The 19,940-nt window shown below is 23.1% G+C and overlaps 2 protein-coding genes across 7 annotated transcripts in view; one reads left to right on the forward strand and one right to left on the reverse strand.

The window, feature by feature from the left end:
* LOC122857836 (potassium voltage-gated channel protein Shal) overlaps positions 1–7,644 on the forward strand; it is a 62,436-nt gene extending 54,792 nt beyond the window's left edge. Inside the window, exons 5-7 of one of the 4 annotated variants that reach the window (XM_044160262.1) lie at positions 2,005–2,088; positions 4,413–4,669; positions 7,521–7,644. In XM_044160262.1, coding sequence (XP_044016197.1) covers positions 2,005–2,088; positions 4,413–4,544 — 216 coding nt within the window. In that variant the 3' untranslated portion in view covers positions 4,545–4,669; positions 7,521–7,644. Of the gene's footprint in view, positions 1–794; positions 2,089–4,412; positions 4,670–7,520 lie in introns of those variants that run through there. The other 3 variants (XM_044160257.1, XM_044160260.1, XM_044160259.1) reach the window with 3 other exon arrangements.
* A 4,718-nt stretch (positions 7,645–12,362) lies between these two features.
* Positions 12,363–17,753, reverse strand: LOC122857838 (glycine receptor subunit alpha-4). Of its 3 annotated transcripts, none has more exons than XM_044160263.1 (9): positions 17,437–17,752; positions 17,227–17,299; positions 16,487–16,618; positions 15,608–15,785; positions 14,880–15,106; positions 14,438–14,520; positions 13,629–13,940; positions 13,338–13,543; positions 12,363–12,844 (listed from the first exon to the last, which is right to left on the reverse strand). In XM_044160263.1, exons 2-9 carry the CDS (start codon positions 17,295–17,297, stop codon positions 12,671–12,673), a joined length of 1,383 nt encoding a protein of 460 aa, XP_044016198.1. In that variant the 5' UTR covers positions 17,298–17,299; positions 17,437–17,752; the 3' UTR covers positions 12,363–12,670. The 3 variants fall into 3 exon arrangements, with proteins under 3 accessions (XP_044016198.1, XP_044016200.1, XP_044016199.1); XM_044160264.1 differs by having other exon boundaries at positions 12,672–12,844; positions 13,334–13,543; positions 17,437–17,753; XM_044160265.1 differs by lacking the exon at positions 16,487–16,618 and having other exon boundaries at positions 12,605–12,844; positions 17,437–17,751.
* Positions 17,754–19,940: the final 2,187 nt, after the last annotated feature.

The raw sequence follows: 19,940 nt of genomic DNA on the forward strand, positions 1-19,940 counted from the left end.
TATTAACAAGCTAATTAGTGATAATGATAATTTCGAAAATCAAATATACAATTCTGTGCTTTTGAATAACATTTTTTTTTTTCTATTTTATTTATTTATTTTTCAATTATATTTTTAAATTAAATAACATTTGAATAAAACCTATTTTACCATATAATTGAAGGATCAAATTGTATTTTTTTTTATACTATTAAATTTTCTGAGTATTATCAAATAGTTTTTGAAAATTTATTTAATTTATTATTATTTTGATTCGAAATATTACTGTAGAAAAATATATTTTATTTTTCGATTAATTATCAACATGGTTTTGTACTATTTTATCTGGTATCTACAATATAGGGGTTATATAAATTCGAGTATTTTCATTAAAGCAAATAATCACAAAGCATTAGAAACAGAGAATAAATTTAATTAAATTTTTTTAAAACTCAGTTGAGTGTGAGACCGCACAACAAATTTACTATAGCAACCAAAATCATTAACGACACTGACCAATTAATTTTACAAACCGTTTATTAAAATTTTGTTTGCGATGTACTATTTGATGACGATTAAAATTAAATAAATAAAACAAAAACGATAATAATAATTGCGGCAGATCGGCAGTGTAAAATAAATCCTCAAAATAAAATATAATAATTAAATGAAAAAAAAAAAAACGAATATAGATGAACGAAAAATATTAATTTAACAAATTCATTAAATTTATAAAATAAGAAAATTAAAAAATCGTTAGTTTAGGGATGACTGACGTGCAACAATGTAGTGTGTGTTTGTGATGTGGATTTCAGCAGGCGTACAATCAGTACATTCCGGCAACGAGGGCCCAGCCCCAGCCAGATCAGTCAGGACAAACGGGAATAGATGACACCTACTTGGTCGAGGCCTCGTTTTGAGATCGTCATATCGAGAATGAAAAAATGAAAAAAACATTACATCACAATTGAAATTAACTAAAATAAAAAAAAAATAATAATAATAATTTAAAAACAAAAAATATATAAACAAACAATTGAAAGAAAATTAACCAAATGAAAAATTTGAAAATAATATAAAATTGAAAACAAAAATGTAAGATGATCTATATTTAGTAGAAAATAAATGAAAAAAAAAATTTACATTTCAATTTTTAGATAATGCATAAACACACACGCACACATTCGCAGAGATTGACATACATAAATGCATATTTAATTTGAAGCTGAAAAGAAAAATTATAAATTAATTAAATCATTGCATGAAATGATTTGATAGAAATTATTTTAAATATTTAGATTTAAAAAAAAAAACCATGTATCGCATATTATCAATTTCTTCTATTTCTATATTTTTGTGCAATCATGACGTGTCTATCAACGTTGTCATCACAATCATCATTGACTTCTCATGATCATCATAATCATCATCACTATCAACTTGACACCATCGTGACGTCATTCAACATCACTTGACTATTTCTGCGGCTTCCACAAAAAAAATAACTGGATATAACTGAACAATAATTGTCATTTTTACTGTAAATCATCATTGATTATTTTTCGATCATTGTCTCAATCATATGCTCTTTCTTTTAATCTCTCTCCTCTCGCACAATCTCTCTTTCTCCACTTATATATTCAACTCATCACTAATCAAAACTCTGTGGATGAAAAAATGATGATTAAAAAAATACATCAACATGTGTATGCAAAATGAAAAAAAAATTTGCTTAATATAATGCAATTTTATAATTAAAAAATATATATATACCACCAAAAATAATGAAATGATAATAAATTTTGATAAATAAAATTATCATGATGAATTTATAATTTCTACATTTGCTGGATGGCAATAATAAAAATAATTTCAACAAAAAAATTAACTACAAAAATGATAAAATACAAATTGGCTAAATAAAACAAAATAATTTTAAAAAAATAATAATAAAATAATAAAAATGAATAATTAATTAAATGGAATGGCTTGGGAACAAAATTAAAATTAAAAAAAAATATTCAGAGTCTTCCATATCAACTAACATCGAACGAGACAAAGGACAAAATCGTGCTTGTCTACGGTGATCGTATACAAGTGCGAAAAAAGGTAACAAACCGAAAAATAAAAAAAATAAATATTAAATATGGCACTGATAATAATGAAAGCTTATTGCACTCAATTCACGCAATAACAAAAAAAAGAAAATAAAAATTGATTAATTTTACAAAAGAAATGAAACAAAGTTATATTAATTTTTTTTAAAAAAAGCTTGGCTTTTTTTTTTTTTATGATAATGATATATTTTTTAATTAATCATGATGCAAAATTAAAAAAATTGATTGTATTTGTGTGCTTTGATTTTTTATATTTATTAAATTTAATAAACTCTTTTTTTCTATCACTGTGTGTGCTACGCGTGCGCCTTTTGTCTTGAGCTTTTTTATTTTTTATCTCATCTTGTCTGATCCATGAAGCTCTCTTCCACTTACATTCAACTGATGTGGATATAATCCTAACGCATGGGAAGCTTTGATTCTCACAGCAGACTGGCAAACAACTATGTTAAAAAAATAAATAAATAAATGAATAAAAAAAGTGGACAAGCATAAAAAAAAAAATCACTAGAGACGCACTCTATTTTCATTCAAATGGAACAAGCTTCATGAAATATTTTTACTATTCTTTTTTATTTTGTGCTTGCATTTCACTTGCACACACACGCACACAAACATACACATATATTTAAAATAAATAAACTAAATAAATAAACGAAAAAAAATATAATAAAATTATAGCCTGTTATTTTATTTTTCAACACACTGGATATGTTCCATCATCAATGCAGTAAAACAATAGCTGCTGAAAAAATAACTAGAAGAATAAATAAATAAATAATATTGTGGCTGTAAGGAGAAATAAATAACAATTTAAAAAACATAAAAAAATCAAGCACAATTGCATCTTTCAATGTATATTTTTATTTGTTGTCAGATATATTATTTTATTATATTTTTTTAATATTAATTCTGAACGAATTGAACTGAGAGGTTATACGAAATAAATAACCAGAAAATTTTTTATTTTCATATATTGGAAATCGTTATATTGGGCTATTTGAAAATACGATATTTTTATTTCTGATTATTCCAATGAAGGTCAAGCTTGTGAAAAAAAAAAAAAATGTAAATTATTTTTCATTCACAAAATTATTTTATTTATTTTATTTATTTTATCGTACACTTGGCGTTCATCGAGTTGGAAAAAAAATCAGAAATAAAATATTATCTTTGGATTTAAATCCAACAGAAAAATTAATTATCAAAATTTAAAAAAATAAGAATTTTATCAAAGCAAATATAAGATGACATAAATTAATAAATTGATAGAAAAATTTATTTTACCTAAATTTACTCAAGGAAAAAAAAATTCTTCAAAATTCAAAATTTGCACGATTTTGATTTTTTTTTAATTAAAAATAAAACATTAAACCAGTACTTAATAATTATTCAATGATATTTTTTTTTTCAACAAGCTACTAGATTTATTTTTTTCAATTTTATCTACTTCATACTCATTTTTTTTTTTTTTTTACAAAGTCGAATGACGTTCAAGTTGCACTAGTCACGTTTACATTGCACTGCACAGTAAGCTCGTAAATATTTAAAAGCCAGCAAGGTCGCTTATACTGTCCATTGCTACACAAACCAAATATGACATTAATATTATATCCATATATATTTATTTAACCAGCCTCAACCCTTTCTTCAATATTTTGCTGTAATTTTTCATTAACTAGATTGTAGAAATTCAATATTTGTTGTTTAAATTTACCTCATTATATTTCAACCCATAAATACATAAATACAATTTGCTTTTTAAATTACTTGATAAACTTTATTATTAAATATTTAAATATTTATTTATTAACAAAACACCCTGTAGATATTATTTAAATTATTGCATCTAATTTTAATAACTAAATTTTTTATTAATTATTCAATTTTTTATTTTTCATTTATACAATAATTAAGTAGTTTTTAAATTTTTAACAAGTATGATTAAAGTGTTATTTTAAAAATTTTATCTCCTTATAATTATTACTTTAAATATTACTATTTTTAGATTATGATTTTTTTTTTATTCTCTTCTTCAGTCTTTCATTTTGTTTAAAATAAAAATGAAAATTCATCAAGATGACAAATAAATAAACAATTGAAATAAAATCATCAAAAAAAAATTTATAAAAATATATATAAATAAATAAAGAAGATGAATAAGAGAACAAAAAAAAAAAATAAATAAATAAAATAATAGCGAGAGGAAAAAAAAAATATGCAAGGATGAAAAACAAGTAGAGAAAATAAATGAATAATTGAAAAAAAAAATTAAATAAAAACAAAGAATAAAACAAAATAAAAAAATTGTTGCAGGATCTTAAGAAACGTGGTTCTCATAACTGCGATATGCAGGCATTGCAAGCTCTTCCACCAACAACAACCAACATGCAAGGCATCACAACAACTGGTGGTCAATCACCACAACCAGTTACGGAGACTGCATGAGTACAATTCAGATTGATCAACAACACATCATAATTATTATGATACAACATTGCCAACAACATAAATTATTTATTTAATTATTGGTTTAATCAAACAATTAATTTTTTGTTTGGCCAATTTTAACGGTGAGATTACTGTTATTTTAATTACTTTTTGTTTTTCAATATAAAAAACAATTATACATCATCGTAGTGAGATTAAAAAAAATATCCATATTATATAATTTTAAAAAAGTATATTTAAATTTGTAACATTTAATTTATCATTAATTTTAATATCATTATTTTTTTTATTTTGTCTATTGGATTAAATTATTTTTGTAGTTTATCATTTGCTATTTGGGGACGTAGAAATTCATATGAAATATTTCATAAATATATTTTCAACACAGTGGATGTGATTTGATTATGAAGATATGAAAAAAAAAAAAATATTAAGAAAGATAAATGATGAAAAAGACAATGACACAGAATTAACAACCAAGATAACTGTGAAATATTTTTTGAATTTGATCAAATATATGATTTACAATTTTTTTTTTGTCAATTTTTAGATTTAATACTTTGATAATGTAATGACATGTTAAGCTGAAAAACTTTTATACCGAATAAACCTTTTTTTTTTTATTCTAATAAAAGGAAAAATAAAAAGAAATAAAAAATCGTTGAAAACCTTGACATCGGCTCTGACTGTGGTCCCTGAGTAAACACCCTGAGAAAAGAGGAGAAAGATGAGTTGTTGAGAAAACTTTGCGCATGCCAGCGTTGAGGGCAACGAGATGAGTTGGCTCGATAATCGAGTGGCCATTTCGTTTTGCGTCAAGTTCCAATCATGACGAGATTCAACAACGTCAAGATAAAAATACCCTGTGTAGCCAAAAGAAAAAAAAAAGAATCAAGAAGCAGAATTGATATAAAAAAAAAATGAAATAAAAAAATATTTGAGATGAAAAAGAAAGAAAAAAAAAATGAGAAAAAGATTGAGGGTGTTTTGTGAACTCAAGTATATCTTGAACTGATCTGACTAAAAAAAAAAAAAAATGTCAAAAGCAAATTTGTTAATCTCTGCAATAACACAATAACTCAAAATAAATTATAAAAAAAAATCTAGAATAATTTTTAAATAATTACTAAATTTTTTTTAATAAATTAAATTTTCTTTTTCAAAATTAGAAAAAAAAATTATAACCACACTGTAATAGTATTTGCAATAATATTCTTTACAATTTAAAAATAATTTAATATTTTTCAAAACCTATTTTCTATAAAAATACCATTAAAAAAAAATATTCAGTAGTAAAAACATACGCTTAGTCAGCCAAGAATCTGAAAAAGAAAAAAATTAAATTCATTTCTTTTAAATAATTTGCTTATTATAAAAATAATAATAATAATGGATTTTAAAACATTTTTAAATTTATAAACATTAAATAATAATAACCTTGACACTATCGTTAACGATCGCGTGTTATTTTTCCTGTATGACACCCTCAGGGACTTGGCTCCACAAATACCTTGGCTATCGTTGCGTGAACGAGTTAAAGATTACAAGATATTAAAAAAATAATAAATAATTAAATACTTGTACATAATATACAAAAAAAAAAGCATTATATCTGTGTTCTTTTTATTCTGCTCGTGTGAACTTGATATCGCGTGTAAAAAAAATAATATAAATAAATACACAGTTTATTCTTTTTCTCTTTGATAAAAATTTATAAAAAGAAAAATACATATAAAAGAAATACTTGTCGGAAGAGCAAGCAACCCTCAATTTTTCCAAGGCCTGGGGGAAAGCTATTTGTCATTGCGGACATGAATCCATCTTTTTTTTTTTTGCTACAAAAAAAAAGTATCACGTGTCAGTTGAAACAGAGTCAGCAAAAACCAGCTGAATAGAGATCTCAAAAATACATTCTCAAAAATAAAAAAATAAAATTTAATAAATAATATTATTTATAAAGTTGCTCATTGTTAAAAAATTTTCTGGAACAATTTGTTATCAGTTAACTGTTGTAAAAAAAGGCATTCATTTCTGATACGAATTTTCAGTTGGGTGAATTTTCAAAGGCAGTGTCTTGTCTATGTTTCTATTCATCATGAAAACAATAAAATAGCGATACCAATCAGATGATAAATGCAGGTGTAGAATCAAGTGTTACAACGAACAACACAATTCTGTTTGTATTTCATTATCTCAATATGTGTTCTCTATTGATTGACAATATTCTCATTTAAAAATTTTTTAAAAATAACAAATAAATATGACAAAGAAAATATAAATTAAAATGAAAAATCAAATGAGTAAATAATAACAATGTTAATAATGTGATAGACATTAGAAATTTATTACAAAAACAAACGAAAACAATTGATCAAAGTCACTGGACAAACAGTAGATAATAAAAAGAAAATAAATAAAAATATTTTTTCGAAAAAGAAATTGTTAGAGAAAAAAAATTGACAGTTATTACCATCATTTGGTTTTTCATTGAGCAATCATTTTTTATCATTTTCTTTTCTTATTGAAGCACCTCATGACCGCATTTCAGAGTGTCAACTAAATTGAAAACACATATATTTTTCATCATTTTTTTTTTTTTAGATATTCATTTATTTTTCGTACTTTTTTTTTCCTTTATCATGAACATACTTTTATCACTTAATGTTGAAAGAGGGAGGCTTTGTGTCGACTACCAATCTCTCAACTACATATATTCTATCACTTTTTGAATTTTTATTTTTATTTTCTATATACCTGCACCCTCATTTTTTTTTTACCAATGAATTTTCATTTATTTCACTTGACCTCGTCCAGTAATACTATCGATTATTTTAAATTTGGACCAATGATTTTTTTTATACTCACTACGATGATGATGTTTTATTTAAAACAATTAAAAAAAAAAGTTTCATCCGGTTAATAATAATTAAACATTAGACAAAAATAGAAAAAGTATTATTAATTATTTTTCAGTTGAGAACGTTTGAGGGATGATTGGCTCAATCGATTTTCACGACACATGCAGCAAACGAGATACCAAATTTTTAAGTTATATTGTCATTTCTAAGCTGATGAAGCCAATGATAAAAATATATATCAATAGCCTAAAGTATTTTTAATTTAAAACAATTAATTTTAATTAATTGGAGATGAAATTTTCGTGGGTCAGAGAGAAACGAGAATAGAGCAGAATAATTTTATCAAAAAAAAAAAAAAGCTCATTTGTATATTTTATTTTAATACCCTTGTTCTTTCAATGTAAAAAATAAAAAATTCGTCGGTTTATTCTGCGATGACAGATACCAGGATTATACAATAATCCAAACGAAATATAATTAATAAAAAATAATAAAAAATAATAATTAAAACTTAATACACTGTATGATGTAAGATAAATTAATTATATTTAAAATAATTGTGTTTTAAAAACGCATCTAGTCCTTATGAGATTATATTATTCAATTTTTTTTTTAAACTTTGAGTTAAATAATTAAAAATAAAAAAAAATATCACTCTTGTTTCGATAATCTCTAAGAAATCCCGTGATTCTATTGTAAATAATAACGATATAAATATTAAAAAGTTGTTGTAATTTATTATTTAGAATTAAGCTTGTAATTTTAATTTAATTGTCTGTCAAAAATATACAGACTATTGTTAAATGTCAAAATATATAGAAAATAAAATAAATTAATGAAATTTAAAACTGATATTCATAAAATATTATAATGGTTCAATTAATTAGATAGACATTCAGGGAATGATGGAAAATAAAGATTTAAAAAAATGTATCTATAAATAAATTTTAAAAAAATTACAGAACTATGCATAGTGCAATAAAAAAATTTAAATGAAATTCTAAAGCGTTCCAAAGTAAATAATATTAATAATTAAAAAATGTATAATAATAAAATAATAATATTGTTATATAAAAAATTATAATTGAGTGATGGAAAATAATATTTGAAATACAGGGATAAATAACTAATTTAATAATTAATTTTATTCTGTTATTGTTTTAAATAAAACAATTAAAATCAACATGTGTATATAAATAAAAATAATATCTAAATTTTGATTTAAAAAAAAAATATATGGCGTGAATTTCAGAAGCCTCTGTATTTTAAATATTATTTTATTTTGCCGCAAAATGTAGGCATTGAGTTGGGATCAAAAATAATGAGATTAAAAAATTTAATAAATTGTAAACTATCGAATGATTGTCAAAAAAAGTCCGTGTGCTAATTAAAAATTAAAAAGAAAAAAAAGTTAAAGAATAATAAATAATATAATATATAAATAAATGAAGAACTAACAACAAAAAAAATTAGAAAATAAATGATATTAAATAATAACAATTGTCTGAGTGCTATAAAAGTTGTTAGTTTATCATCGATATTAATTAATAATATTAATGATAATAAAACGTTAGTCAAACGTTGAACGTGCTCGAAGTACCTCCTTGCGATAAGCCGTTTAAAACAGTTGATAAATCGATGATCGGCGTTAGATAAATTAACATTTTTCTTTGTTATTTTTTAATTTTATTGGTAATTAAAATATTACTATGCACTGGATGCGTAAATTTTTAAAAATGAAATTTTTTTTTTCTAAATTGGGTGATTATAAAATAGCGTATGTATATTTTAATCACAAATTTTGCTATTCATTTTTCGTCGAATTTCAATTGATTTTGGCTTTTAAAAAATTTACTTATTTTTTTTTTAATTTTATTTTTCCTTGCTTCCTTTTTCGTACATCGAGAATTTTTTTTTTGTTTTTTTTTCTTTATTATTTTGTCAATTATGAATTTTAAATTATTCTTGAATTTTTGCTATTTGCATTTTTTACATTCCAGGTTGGAGAACACGAAAAAGGCAGCAATGGAAAATATATTTTTTGAAAAAATATAGAAATTAAATGAAAAATAAAATTATAGGAACAAAAATATAATGAAAAAATAATTAAAATAATAGTCTTGTAAATTGTCAGTACCTTTTAAATGTAATTTTTGAATTAGAAAAAAAAATAAATAATAATTTAGGCCTGATTGTTCCATATCTACTGTCACAATTTTATTTTAAAAAATACTTATTTTTCATAATTCCACCTCAAGTTACATAATCAAAACTTATTTTATAATAATTAATTATTTATCATTTAAATGTAAAAAATATTTTCCATGTTATATATTATTTTCTAGTCAATAATTTTAAGTAAATTAATAATTTATTTAATCTTTAAATAAATTAAAATTGTCTTTAAAGTTTTTAATATTTTTCATTATTAAAATTGACATAATTTATCGTTTAAATAATTATCTCGATGTTGTGACTTATAGATCTGTGAAAAATAAAGAAAAAATTTTAAATAATTTAAATAGATAAATGAAATAAATAAATAAACATTTCGGCAATATAATTTTGGATGGATGAAAACAAAATGTGTAAAAGTGAAACGAAAAAGATAAGAAAAATTTAAAAAATATACCAAAAAAATAAAAACGAAATAAATAATTTATTTAATTAATAAATAAATATAAAAAAAAAACAATTTCAATTCACTGTCATACTGCCTCCGATGCAACTCAAAAAAAAATAATAATAATTAAATAAACAATTGACTTTATTATTTTAATCTCAACTAAAATAACGTCAAAATTTAAATATTTATCGTCCACTGTTGTATTATTGAAAAGTATTTAATTAACTGCCACCAAAAAAATTAAAAAATTATGATTATCCAATTTGTGACGAGTAAGTTAATTCAAAATAAAAAAAAAAAAAACTCACAATTGCATTTGAATAAAATCCCAATAAATAAAACTAAAACAGTATTGATGAATTGTCATGGGAATAAACTGCAAATACAATTTGCAAATATTTCTCTGTATAAATTCAAAAACTTTTTTTTTAAAAAAAAGGAAAAATTTTAATCAATATCTTTTTGTTTTTTGTGCTATCGACAGTTTATCGAAACTTATTTTATCAAGCACGTAAGATATTCGATAATTACAATTTTCGTAATTGCATTTGTCGACTTTTTTTTTTTTGATGAGTTGTAATATATGCATTAATGAATATGGTAAAATATGATAAATAAAGATGTACATAGTGAAATTAATTATTGATCTTGTAATTATTCAAAAAAAAAAGCACTGCTATATTTTTATTTTTATTTCAGGTACAAAAGAAGATAAATTGTTGGTGATATTTTCTTGCGAACAAGTGTATCCTCACGTAAAACAAATAAAAAAAAAAAAAAACAATAATGGTGTCGTTACAGTTGCTGACTTTTTTTTCTTTGTTTTATTTATTTGTTTGTTTTTTTTTTCCTTTTTAAGATAGATGACATGAAAGAGTGCTCGTTAAGCCACCGGAAACGATCGGCATCCCGCATGATAAAATCGATAACAAACGAGTCAAGGCAGATATAAAGAAAAAAAAAAACGATAAGTATCATTGTTCAAAGTGGATCGAGTATGATTATCCTTAACGTATATCTAGGTCAATTTTTTATTCTATGAAATTTAATTATTTATATTTGATTCGATGATATTGAATATACAAATTTTTACGAGATACATAAGGAAAAAAAAACAGTACGATAATTTAAAATTTAAATGAAAATGAAATAATAGTTTTACAATGAAAAATCAAGTTTAAAATTGAACCACCGCTTATGAAAATAATAAAATTAAAGTATAAAATTAAACTGAGTATATACTTGAATGATAACTAGGTCTAGAGATGATGCTTGATATGAAAATTAACAGACCTATGCAAAACATAATTTAAAAATGAATTTTTATGAGGTTAATTTTAGCTTTTTTTTTTATTACAAAAGATTTTGCATGATTCATTGAAAATCCAAATATATCTGAACTTTATTAACATGCACTTGCATCATGTCATTCAAGGAGCTTTTTTTTTTTTTTTTATTGGTATCGTTTTTTTTTTTTTTCTCTGCCGGGAATGGAGGCGTTTTAATGCAGGTAAGTGGGAGCTTTTTCTAAAATAAGAAAATTAATTAATCGACATATCGGTCTTGTGTGGGATTGTAAAAATAAATATAAAATATAATAAAAAATAAAATGAAAACATTGAGCTGGGTGTTAACACGTATATGCCAATATACCGCAAGTAATTTATTCAGTTTTTTTTTTGTTTTGTATGTTTTATATTTGAACTAAAAATTATATTTTTCTTCTCATAATAAAAATAATAAATAAATGCAAATTTTGTTTAATTAAATAATAGGAGAAATTTAAGAAACAGATAGTTTTAATAAATGTAAAAATTTAATTGTTAGTTGTTAAAAATTTAATGAAAATAAATAAAATATAAAAGGAAAAGTTTAAATAAAATTCAATGACCTTAATTTTATTATCTTTTAATTAATAGGTCTCTAATTTAATAGTAGAGTATGTACAAATTTAAATTGTGATTAAAATAGTCGGTAATTTACAATTTGAAAGTTGAAAAATTTTATAATAAACCTGAACGATAATAGCCACTCATTTAACAAAGTAAAATTTTTTTTATAATATTGATTTCTAGTTAATTTTATTTTTTCTTTTATTTTAATTTATTTTTAACATCTTAAACATGATGACGAGCCTGAGTTTTTACAATTATATTTTATTTCAAACGACCGCGATGATTTTTCTTATTTATAATTATTATTTATTTAATTGTTACCTCGAGTAGTACCTTCAAAAAAAAATTAATATGATTATTCAAAACTTGATGAAAACAATTGAAAAAAAAAAAAAAAACAAATCACCTGCAAGAAAGAGAAGAAAAAGACTTTGAATGAATTAAAAATTCAATTTATTATTTTAAATATTTCAAGATTTAAACATGAATAATTCTTAAAAATCAAATTATAATAATATAACAATAATATTTGACGTAAAAACATGAGCCACAATACAGCATGGCATTGTCTATTATTATAAATTAATTAATATTATTATTGAAAAAAGAAAAAAATTAAAATAAATTAATTGATATAATATTTATATTTATTTTTAATATTAATTTCGTTAACTTGGCATATTGTTTTAATTATTTTTATTTTGCCATTATTAATGGTTTAATAATTTTATATTCAACAATTTTTTAAAGAAATGTTGTCCAGTAAAGTACATTTAGAATAAAGAATGAAAAGGGAAAAAAAAATCTTGATAATTTATCAATGTAAATTGCAGTTGCTCTTCCTGCACAACAAGTATCATACTGAACACTGAGTGGTCGTGTTGGACTTCTGCTTCTTGACTCTGGTCTCATTGGTGTCTGTAAAAATATCACAATCAATAATTATCATTTTCAATTGTCATTGTATTTTAATTTTAACAGTAAAAATATTCAGAAAAAATAAAACCTAATAGTATTTTAATAAAAAATCAAAAAACATTTTTTTTTCTGCTAAAATTTCATTAACTTTTTTTTTTTCAACATAATGCGGGTAGGCTTTCGTTACATTATTTTGCCAATTTATCATCCTTTATTTTATCCACCGTTATCACATTAATCCCATATTATTTTATTTTTTAATCAAATTTATTTTGTAAAGCTTAATATATTCCCCAACAATTAATCAATAAAGTTTTATCAAATTTCTGTATTTAAATTTTCTACTAAATGTTCTATAAATTTTAACAAAGCTTTTAACATAATTTTTTATTTAAAATGTTTATTAAATGATTTTTTAAACAATTCAAATATATAAAGTAAAAAAAATATATAAGTATATTTTTTTTAAATGGTAAAAGTATAAAATACCAACTTTGAATTCATCAATTGATTCACGGAGATCTTCATCAGAGTATCCCTTCATTGCTTTTGTTGCAACTGGACCCATATAATTATTAACAACAGCAAATTCCATCAACGAAAGAAACACAAATATACTGCATGAAGACATCCATATGTCAATTGCTTTGACATAAGACACTGGTGGTAGTGATTGCTGAGATTGAGTATTTTGTGTAGCTAGAAAAAAAAAAAAAATTAAACATAGCACTAAGTAATTAATAATAAGTAATTAATTAGAATGGCAAGAAAGTTATATATTTACCAAGAGTAAGTAACGATGTTACACCAAGTGTAACTCTTGCTGGTATTGCTTCTGGTTTTATCCAAAATGCAATCCATGACATAACAACAATTAATGCTGATGGTATATATGTATGAAACAAATGATATCCAAGTCTACGTCGCAAATTAAATACAATTTGTATGCAAGTAAAATTTCCAGTTGAATATTCAATTGTGCAATCAGTTGTATAATTATTTGATATATCAAGCTGGGGCAATTCAATATCTGGATTAACAACAAGTGGATCAGTCATATTCCAAAGAAATACCAAATCTTGAGTTGTATGTGAAACTGAAAAAATTATTCATCAAATTAATTGAACAATAAAATAAAGCACTACCAATTTCAATAACTAAAATTAAATCAATGATACAATAAAATATAAAATTAATTAAATAAAAATATACAGAGCAATAAATTATCTATACAATTTTTTTAATTTTATAATTAATATATTTTGGAATATGAATAAGAAGGATTATGATAAATTGATTTTACTGGATATTGTACTTGAAGTTGTACTCGAATATTAATGATGTTGGACTAAAACTTTGAGCTGGTTATTACAGTTGCATAATATATTAAATTTCTGTGGCGAATAAAGCACTACTAATAATCATATTAATTAAAAATTGAAGAATATTAACGATGTCACTGACAAAATATGTCAGATTTTTTTAGAATACTTTTTAATTAAATACAAGCTACCAATATTTTGTCAAATAGATTATCTTTTACTATTATTTTTTATTTAAAAACTGAATTCATTTTTTTTTGTTTCAACATACGACTTTCAATCATCATGGAACATATTTGTGTGTCATGAGGATATGACTCGAATTTCATTGCGCATGAAAGGACCAAAGTTAGCCTGAAAAAAAAATTTAAAAAAAAAAACCAATAAAAAAAAATTTCAAGGATTGTATAAGTGAAATGTTATTTTCGAAATAAAATGAAAAATATTCGATTGAATTTTTCATTTTATTTTACTTTAATTTTAAACTTTGAGAAAATATTTATTTATTTTTTAAATTATATTTCCTGGCTGACTATATATTGACTTTTTCACTTGAAAAAATAATTTTTTTGAATTTTATCATTTTTAATATACAAGATATAAAAAGAAGTAAATATTAAATGGAAAATATTGTGAATGAAAATATTATATTGATAAATAACATGAATCAAAAAATTTAATATTGATAAAAATAATAAATAATGGTTATTTACTTTGACATGTAGAGTAATGTTTTATCGTGATATAACCATAGATAATGATTGGGTATTGACATCTCATGAAATGTAACTTTCTTTGCATTTTTAAAGAAACAATCTGGTCTCCATATGTTGTGCAGCCAATCAACGTCAAGTATTCGATAATCTTCTGACATGTTTTCTGGCAATCTCAACCTTGAATCACGCCAACTTTGAGCCAAAAAAATGTCAGCGACGTATGTCTAACAACAGAAATCAAAAAAACAATATAAATACTAAATTTTCAATTATATTTCAATCACTTATCTTTATCTAAATTTTCTTTAACTTTAAATAAATAAATTATCAACATATTTTCCAATAAATTTTTAAAAATAAATCTTCCCTACTTGATTAAAAAAATATATATATCGTTTTTTGTGTTTTCATCTTGATAGCTCTGGTACTTTATTTGAAAAATAAAAATAATATTTAATTTTCAAAATAGCGATACTACGAACTAGGTCAAATCCAAATACTTGAACCAGCCACTTCAAGATGTCACACTAAAAATCATCGACCCTCTTAGCAAACATTTACCCATATATTTCCGGCGTTAAAAAAAAATCCTTTTACATTACGGAAATAGTATCTAGTTTCCAAAATAATTTATGATAAAAACCAAAAGAAAAAATATTCTAATAAAGAAAAAATATTCCAATAAAGAAAAAATTTAAAAAAAGTATTAATTATGTAAATGGTACCATTGATTCTTCATTAATTGAGTCAAGACTAAGTACAGTGACATGAAAATAAACAACTGTTGGTTGTCCATAAAATTTTGGTGCTCTATGTTTATCATATGCTTTTGGATTTATTGGCAAAATATCCCTCAATGACAGTGATACCTCTTTTCTGCCATACTCCTCGCCTTCAATTTCCCTAGAAAAATATAAACAATAAAATAATTCAACAACAATTAAAAGCCCAATAAATATATACTATAAAAATTGATTTTTCTATTAACATAATTATTCGATTAAATTTCTAATCAATCAATTATTTTGCTGTATGAAGGAAAATGTCTACGTCTAATGACGATAAAATGCCGATAACTGTTAAAATTATAAAACTGTAAAATCAACACTTGACAAAATAAAACTTTATTATCGACGGTGTACTTTGATAAAAGCATTAATAATAATAACAATTAATAAAACGCTTATTGTTTTAAATTTTAAATATAATTAATAGAAATTTTTTTTTTATAAAAACAATGATACTGACTCGGTTAATTTTATTTTTATCATTATTCCGCATAAATTTACGATACAAATCAATTACGTGTGATATTATCGAAGCCTCATAAAATAACCCTCGGTACATTCTTGTTTTAAATTTTTTCATCGATTTATAGGTACATTGACACGTGATGCAACCAATAATTTATAATAAATGACGAGTTAATTTAAATTTTAAATAAATGACATTGGCACATCAATTTACCTTTCAATAATAATTTAAAAATATGTCAATCATAATAAATTTATTGATTTTTATTATTATTATATTAAATTGATTTTAATATTAGTTATAAAATAATAAAATAATAATTTCTAATTGTGGGTAAAAATTAATTTTACCTTTCGATTTTAGGAAAAAATCTGTATCCGCGTTTTCTTGCCGACAGACGAATTGTGCGAGACGATAGGCTATCAACTTTAATATGCCATTCTTCGAGCTCCGTTGAAAGTACCGGTTCGCATATTTTCTCGCTGAAACTCGAACAGTACGAGTAGAGGATTATAGGAAAAACGATAGGGTTATTTTAATAATTAATAATTATTATCAACGATTTTATCATTTTATTTAATTAATCAATTTTATTTTTGAACTATGCTTGTAATTTTTTTTTGAGAGCTTTATTCGTTTATCTTCGAAGAAAGACGATTTAAGTTATAAAAGATAGAAAATTTCAGATAATTTTAAAAGTCAAAAGTCAAAAATTTACAAGTTCTTCCCTTTTTTTTTTAACCGCCGATGGAAATCTCATAAAATTCAGACAGTGCAAGCTAGACATAATGAAGGGTGTATTGAAAAAATTCGAGTCACTTAATCTTTACTAATTAAAATGTTAGACATTGATAGAACTTCCGTATTAGTGTCGTTACTTTACATATATGCAAAAATAATTCAACCAGAAATATTACTTTGAATTGATTATATCATTTTAAAGATCAAAATTTCATTAACCACCCATTTTTTTTTGTTTAAATTCAAATGTTTTTATTTATTTTTTCAAAGGAGATAACATTGATGTAAAATATGATGATATTATCGTTGATAATTAATTATGTTTAAAAAATTTTTCACATTTACTCACGAAAAGTGAAGGGATGCCATATCGACGAGGGTGTAGAGACAGTAGAGTACCATCAAGGAATATCTCGTCATGCCTGTTAAATTAATTTAAATTATTATTAAACAGCTTAAAATATATATATATATATATATATATTGTGATTAAGATGTAATTGTATTAGCTTATTATGAAAAGTAGAAAAAAAAAAAAAAAAAACTGCATTACGCTCACCCCAATTGGCTTTCCCAAGTCGTCGACTCCGGGGTTTAGTCGATGCTCTGATTGAGACCTTATCACGAGTTCACCGGCATATGGAATTAACTTAATGATAATATAAAATACTGAATATTAAAATTACATTTAATTGAATAATAATTTATTTTTAATTTCTAATTTTTGATTATTATTCCCGTCGTGGAAATATTGATGATAATCACGACAGGCGTGCTTGGTCACGTTCATCTGGATTTTTTATCATTCACTGTATATTTTTCTTTTTTATTAATTTTTTTTACTCTACAAAACAAAAAAAAAAACAACTTTTGTTTTTTAATCCTTTGTTTTTTTTGGAGAAATAATTTGTACAGTGTTTTTTATTTATTTTTTTTTTTTCACTGGCACAATTTGACTTGATATTATTTTTTTTTTTTATTAAATATAAAATGTTTTGATGTTACAATGATAGTTGTATTGCCGGATGTACAACCAACGATGTTTAAAACTAAACTCAGAACTGCCCTGGGATATGAACATTGAGGTATCGGCTAACTAACCCAATTTGTCTATCGACTAACTGATTAAAGCCTCGTCTTCCATTTCGCTCTATTGGAGTTCTCGTTCACGTTGTTTCCCCTCTTTTTTTTTTCTTTAAATAATTACGTGGTTATTTTATTTTTTAGTGATTTTTAAATACTTTATTATTATCTTATTGAAAATATATTTTTAAACAATTAAAATTACGGGGTTACTAAATATAACGATTTTCAAATTTTATTTTATCAATAACTAGAAGAAAATTAATGTTAATATTGAAAAATTTTTATCCAAATAAATATTATTAATTTATTCAATAAAAAAAAAACTTTATTCATTTATTGTATATTAAATTTATGATGCTTATTATCATTTTTAAAAATAACTTAATCATCAAAATATTTGAAAAAAAAAATTGATTGCGTGACTTGATCTAGTCAAGTACGGTTAGCCGTTTTATTATGTAGGCTAGTCTTGGTGTTTAACTCACACCTCTTGGTCAGTCTCTATAATAAGATTCCAGTACACAAAAAAAAAAAAAAAGAAACCCAAGTCGTTATTTTAAAAATCGATCATTTTTTTTCCCTCAACACGCTAAAATTATGTAAAAAATATTACTACGAGATGAGGCAAAAGAAAAGCTCTTCTGCCTAAATGAAAATTAATATAAAATAATTTTCACAAGTCATAAAACTCATAAATTATTTAGAATGTATAAAAAAAATGTAAAAATAAATAATTGTCTGATCAAAACAAGTTTATACTACTATTTATAGTAAAATATAATTTTAAATGCTTGGATAATTTATATTGGGTAGTTTATTGTTGCGACATTATTTCTCATTACTTGGCATTGCTGTTCATTGGCGCAAAAAAACTAAATCCCCTGAAACTGCTGAAACGAAAAAGAAGAAGACTGATTGATTTTTATGGTGGAAGTGGGGCGTAATAAATGGAAACCCACAAATGCTTCGGTTACAGAGCACCTGATTCTTTTTTTTTTTTTTTTTTATTTTATTTCATTTTTTATTATTACTTTATATTTTTGTTTACCAACTTTTGTTATTATTTTCATTTTTTTGGTTTTTTTTTTCACAATTTAATTCACATTATAATTGTCACTTGTATAATTTCATATTTATTAGAGTCTTATTTATTTTTCATATTGATCTTACTGTTATATATTTATTTTCTCTTCTTTTCTTTATTTATTTATATTATTATAATACATGTCCACTCGTCAATCACAAGTCCACTGAACTTATTTGTCAATGACTCTAGGCTAGATCAATTGATTTCCAAACAATATAATTCATTTTATATAATTGTTAATATTTATTTTACTTATTTTTTCTCTTTTCAACTATACATTGTCATTTAACTATTTTTATAATATTGATTTTCATAATTTTATATACATACATGTTAGTACAGTATATTTATTTTTAATGCGCTATGGATTTAGTATCCCATGTGGTTATTTATTTTTTAAATAAATACCTCGTGATTTATTGATTAATTTGCAAAGTATCAAGTGTTTATTGATTCAACTGATTGTTGGAGCTTTTTATAGAGAGCTTTTATTTATATATATATTTTTTTTTCTTTCTCTTGTTATTATCAATATTTAAACTATATTAGAGTATAACAAATATTTGAGTATTTCAAGTGGTACTCTGGTATATCTATTAAAACCTAACTCATGGAAAATCAATTTTAAAAAGAATGATTAAAATTGATTTTTCATTTTTTACACAAAAAATTATAAAATACAAATAGGCTTTTTATTTATTTATCATGTCACATTATTTATAATTTTTTTTTATATTTATTTATAGCGGTGCGTATTTATGATTAGATGATTTGAATAATATATTCATGATTTATTTCAATCTCGAGTGGCCGGGGTCAGATGGCTTTTTTTTTCTAGTAATAAAAAATATATATTATTTCTTTTTTTTTTTTTTTTTTTTCATGATTAG

This window comes from Aphidius gifuensis, linkage group LG5 (assembly GCF_014905175.1).
Source record: "Aphidius gifuensis isolate YNYX2018 linkage group LG5, ASM1490517v1, whole genome shotgun sequence".
Taxonomy (NCBI): Eukaryota; Metazoa; Arthropoda; class Insecta; order Hymenoptera; family Braconidae; genus Aphidius; species Aphidius gifuensis.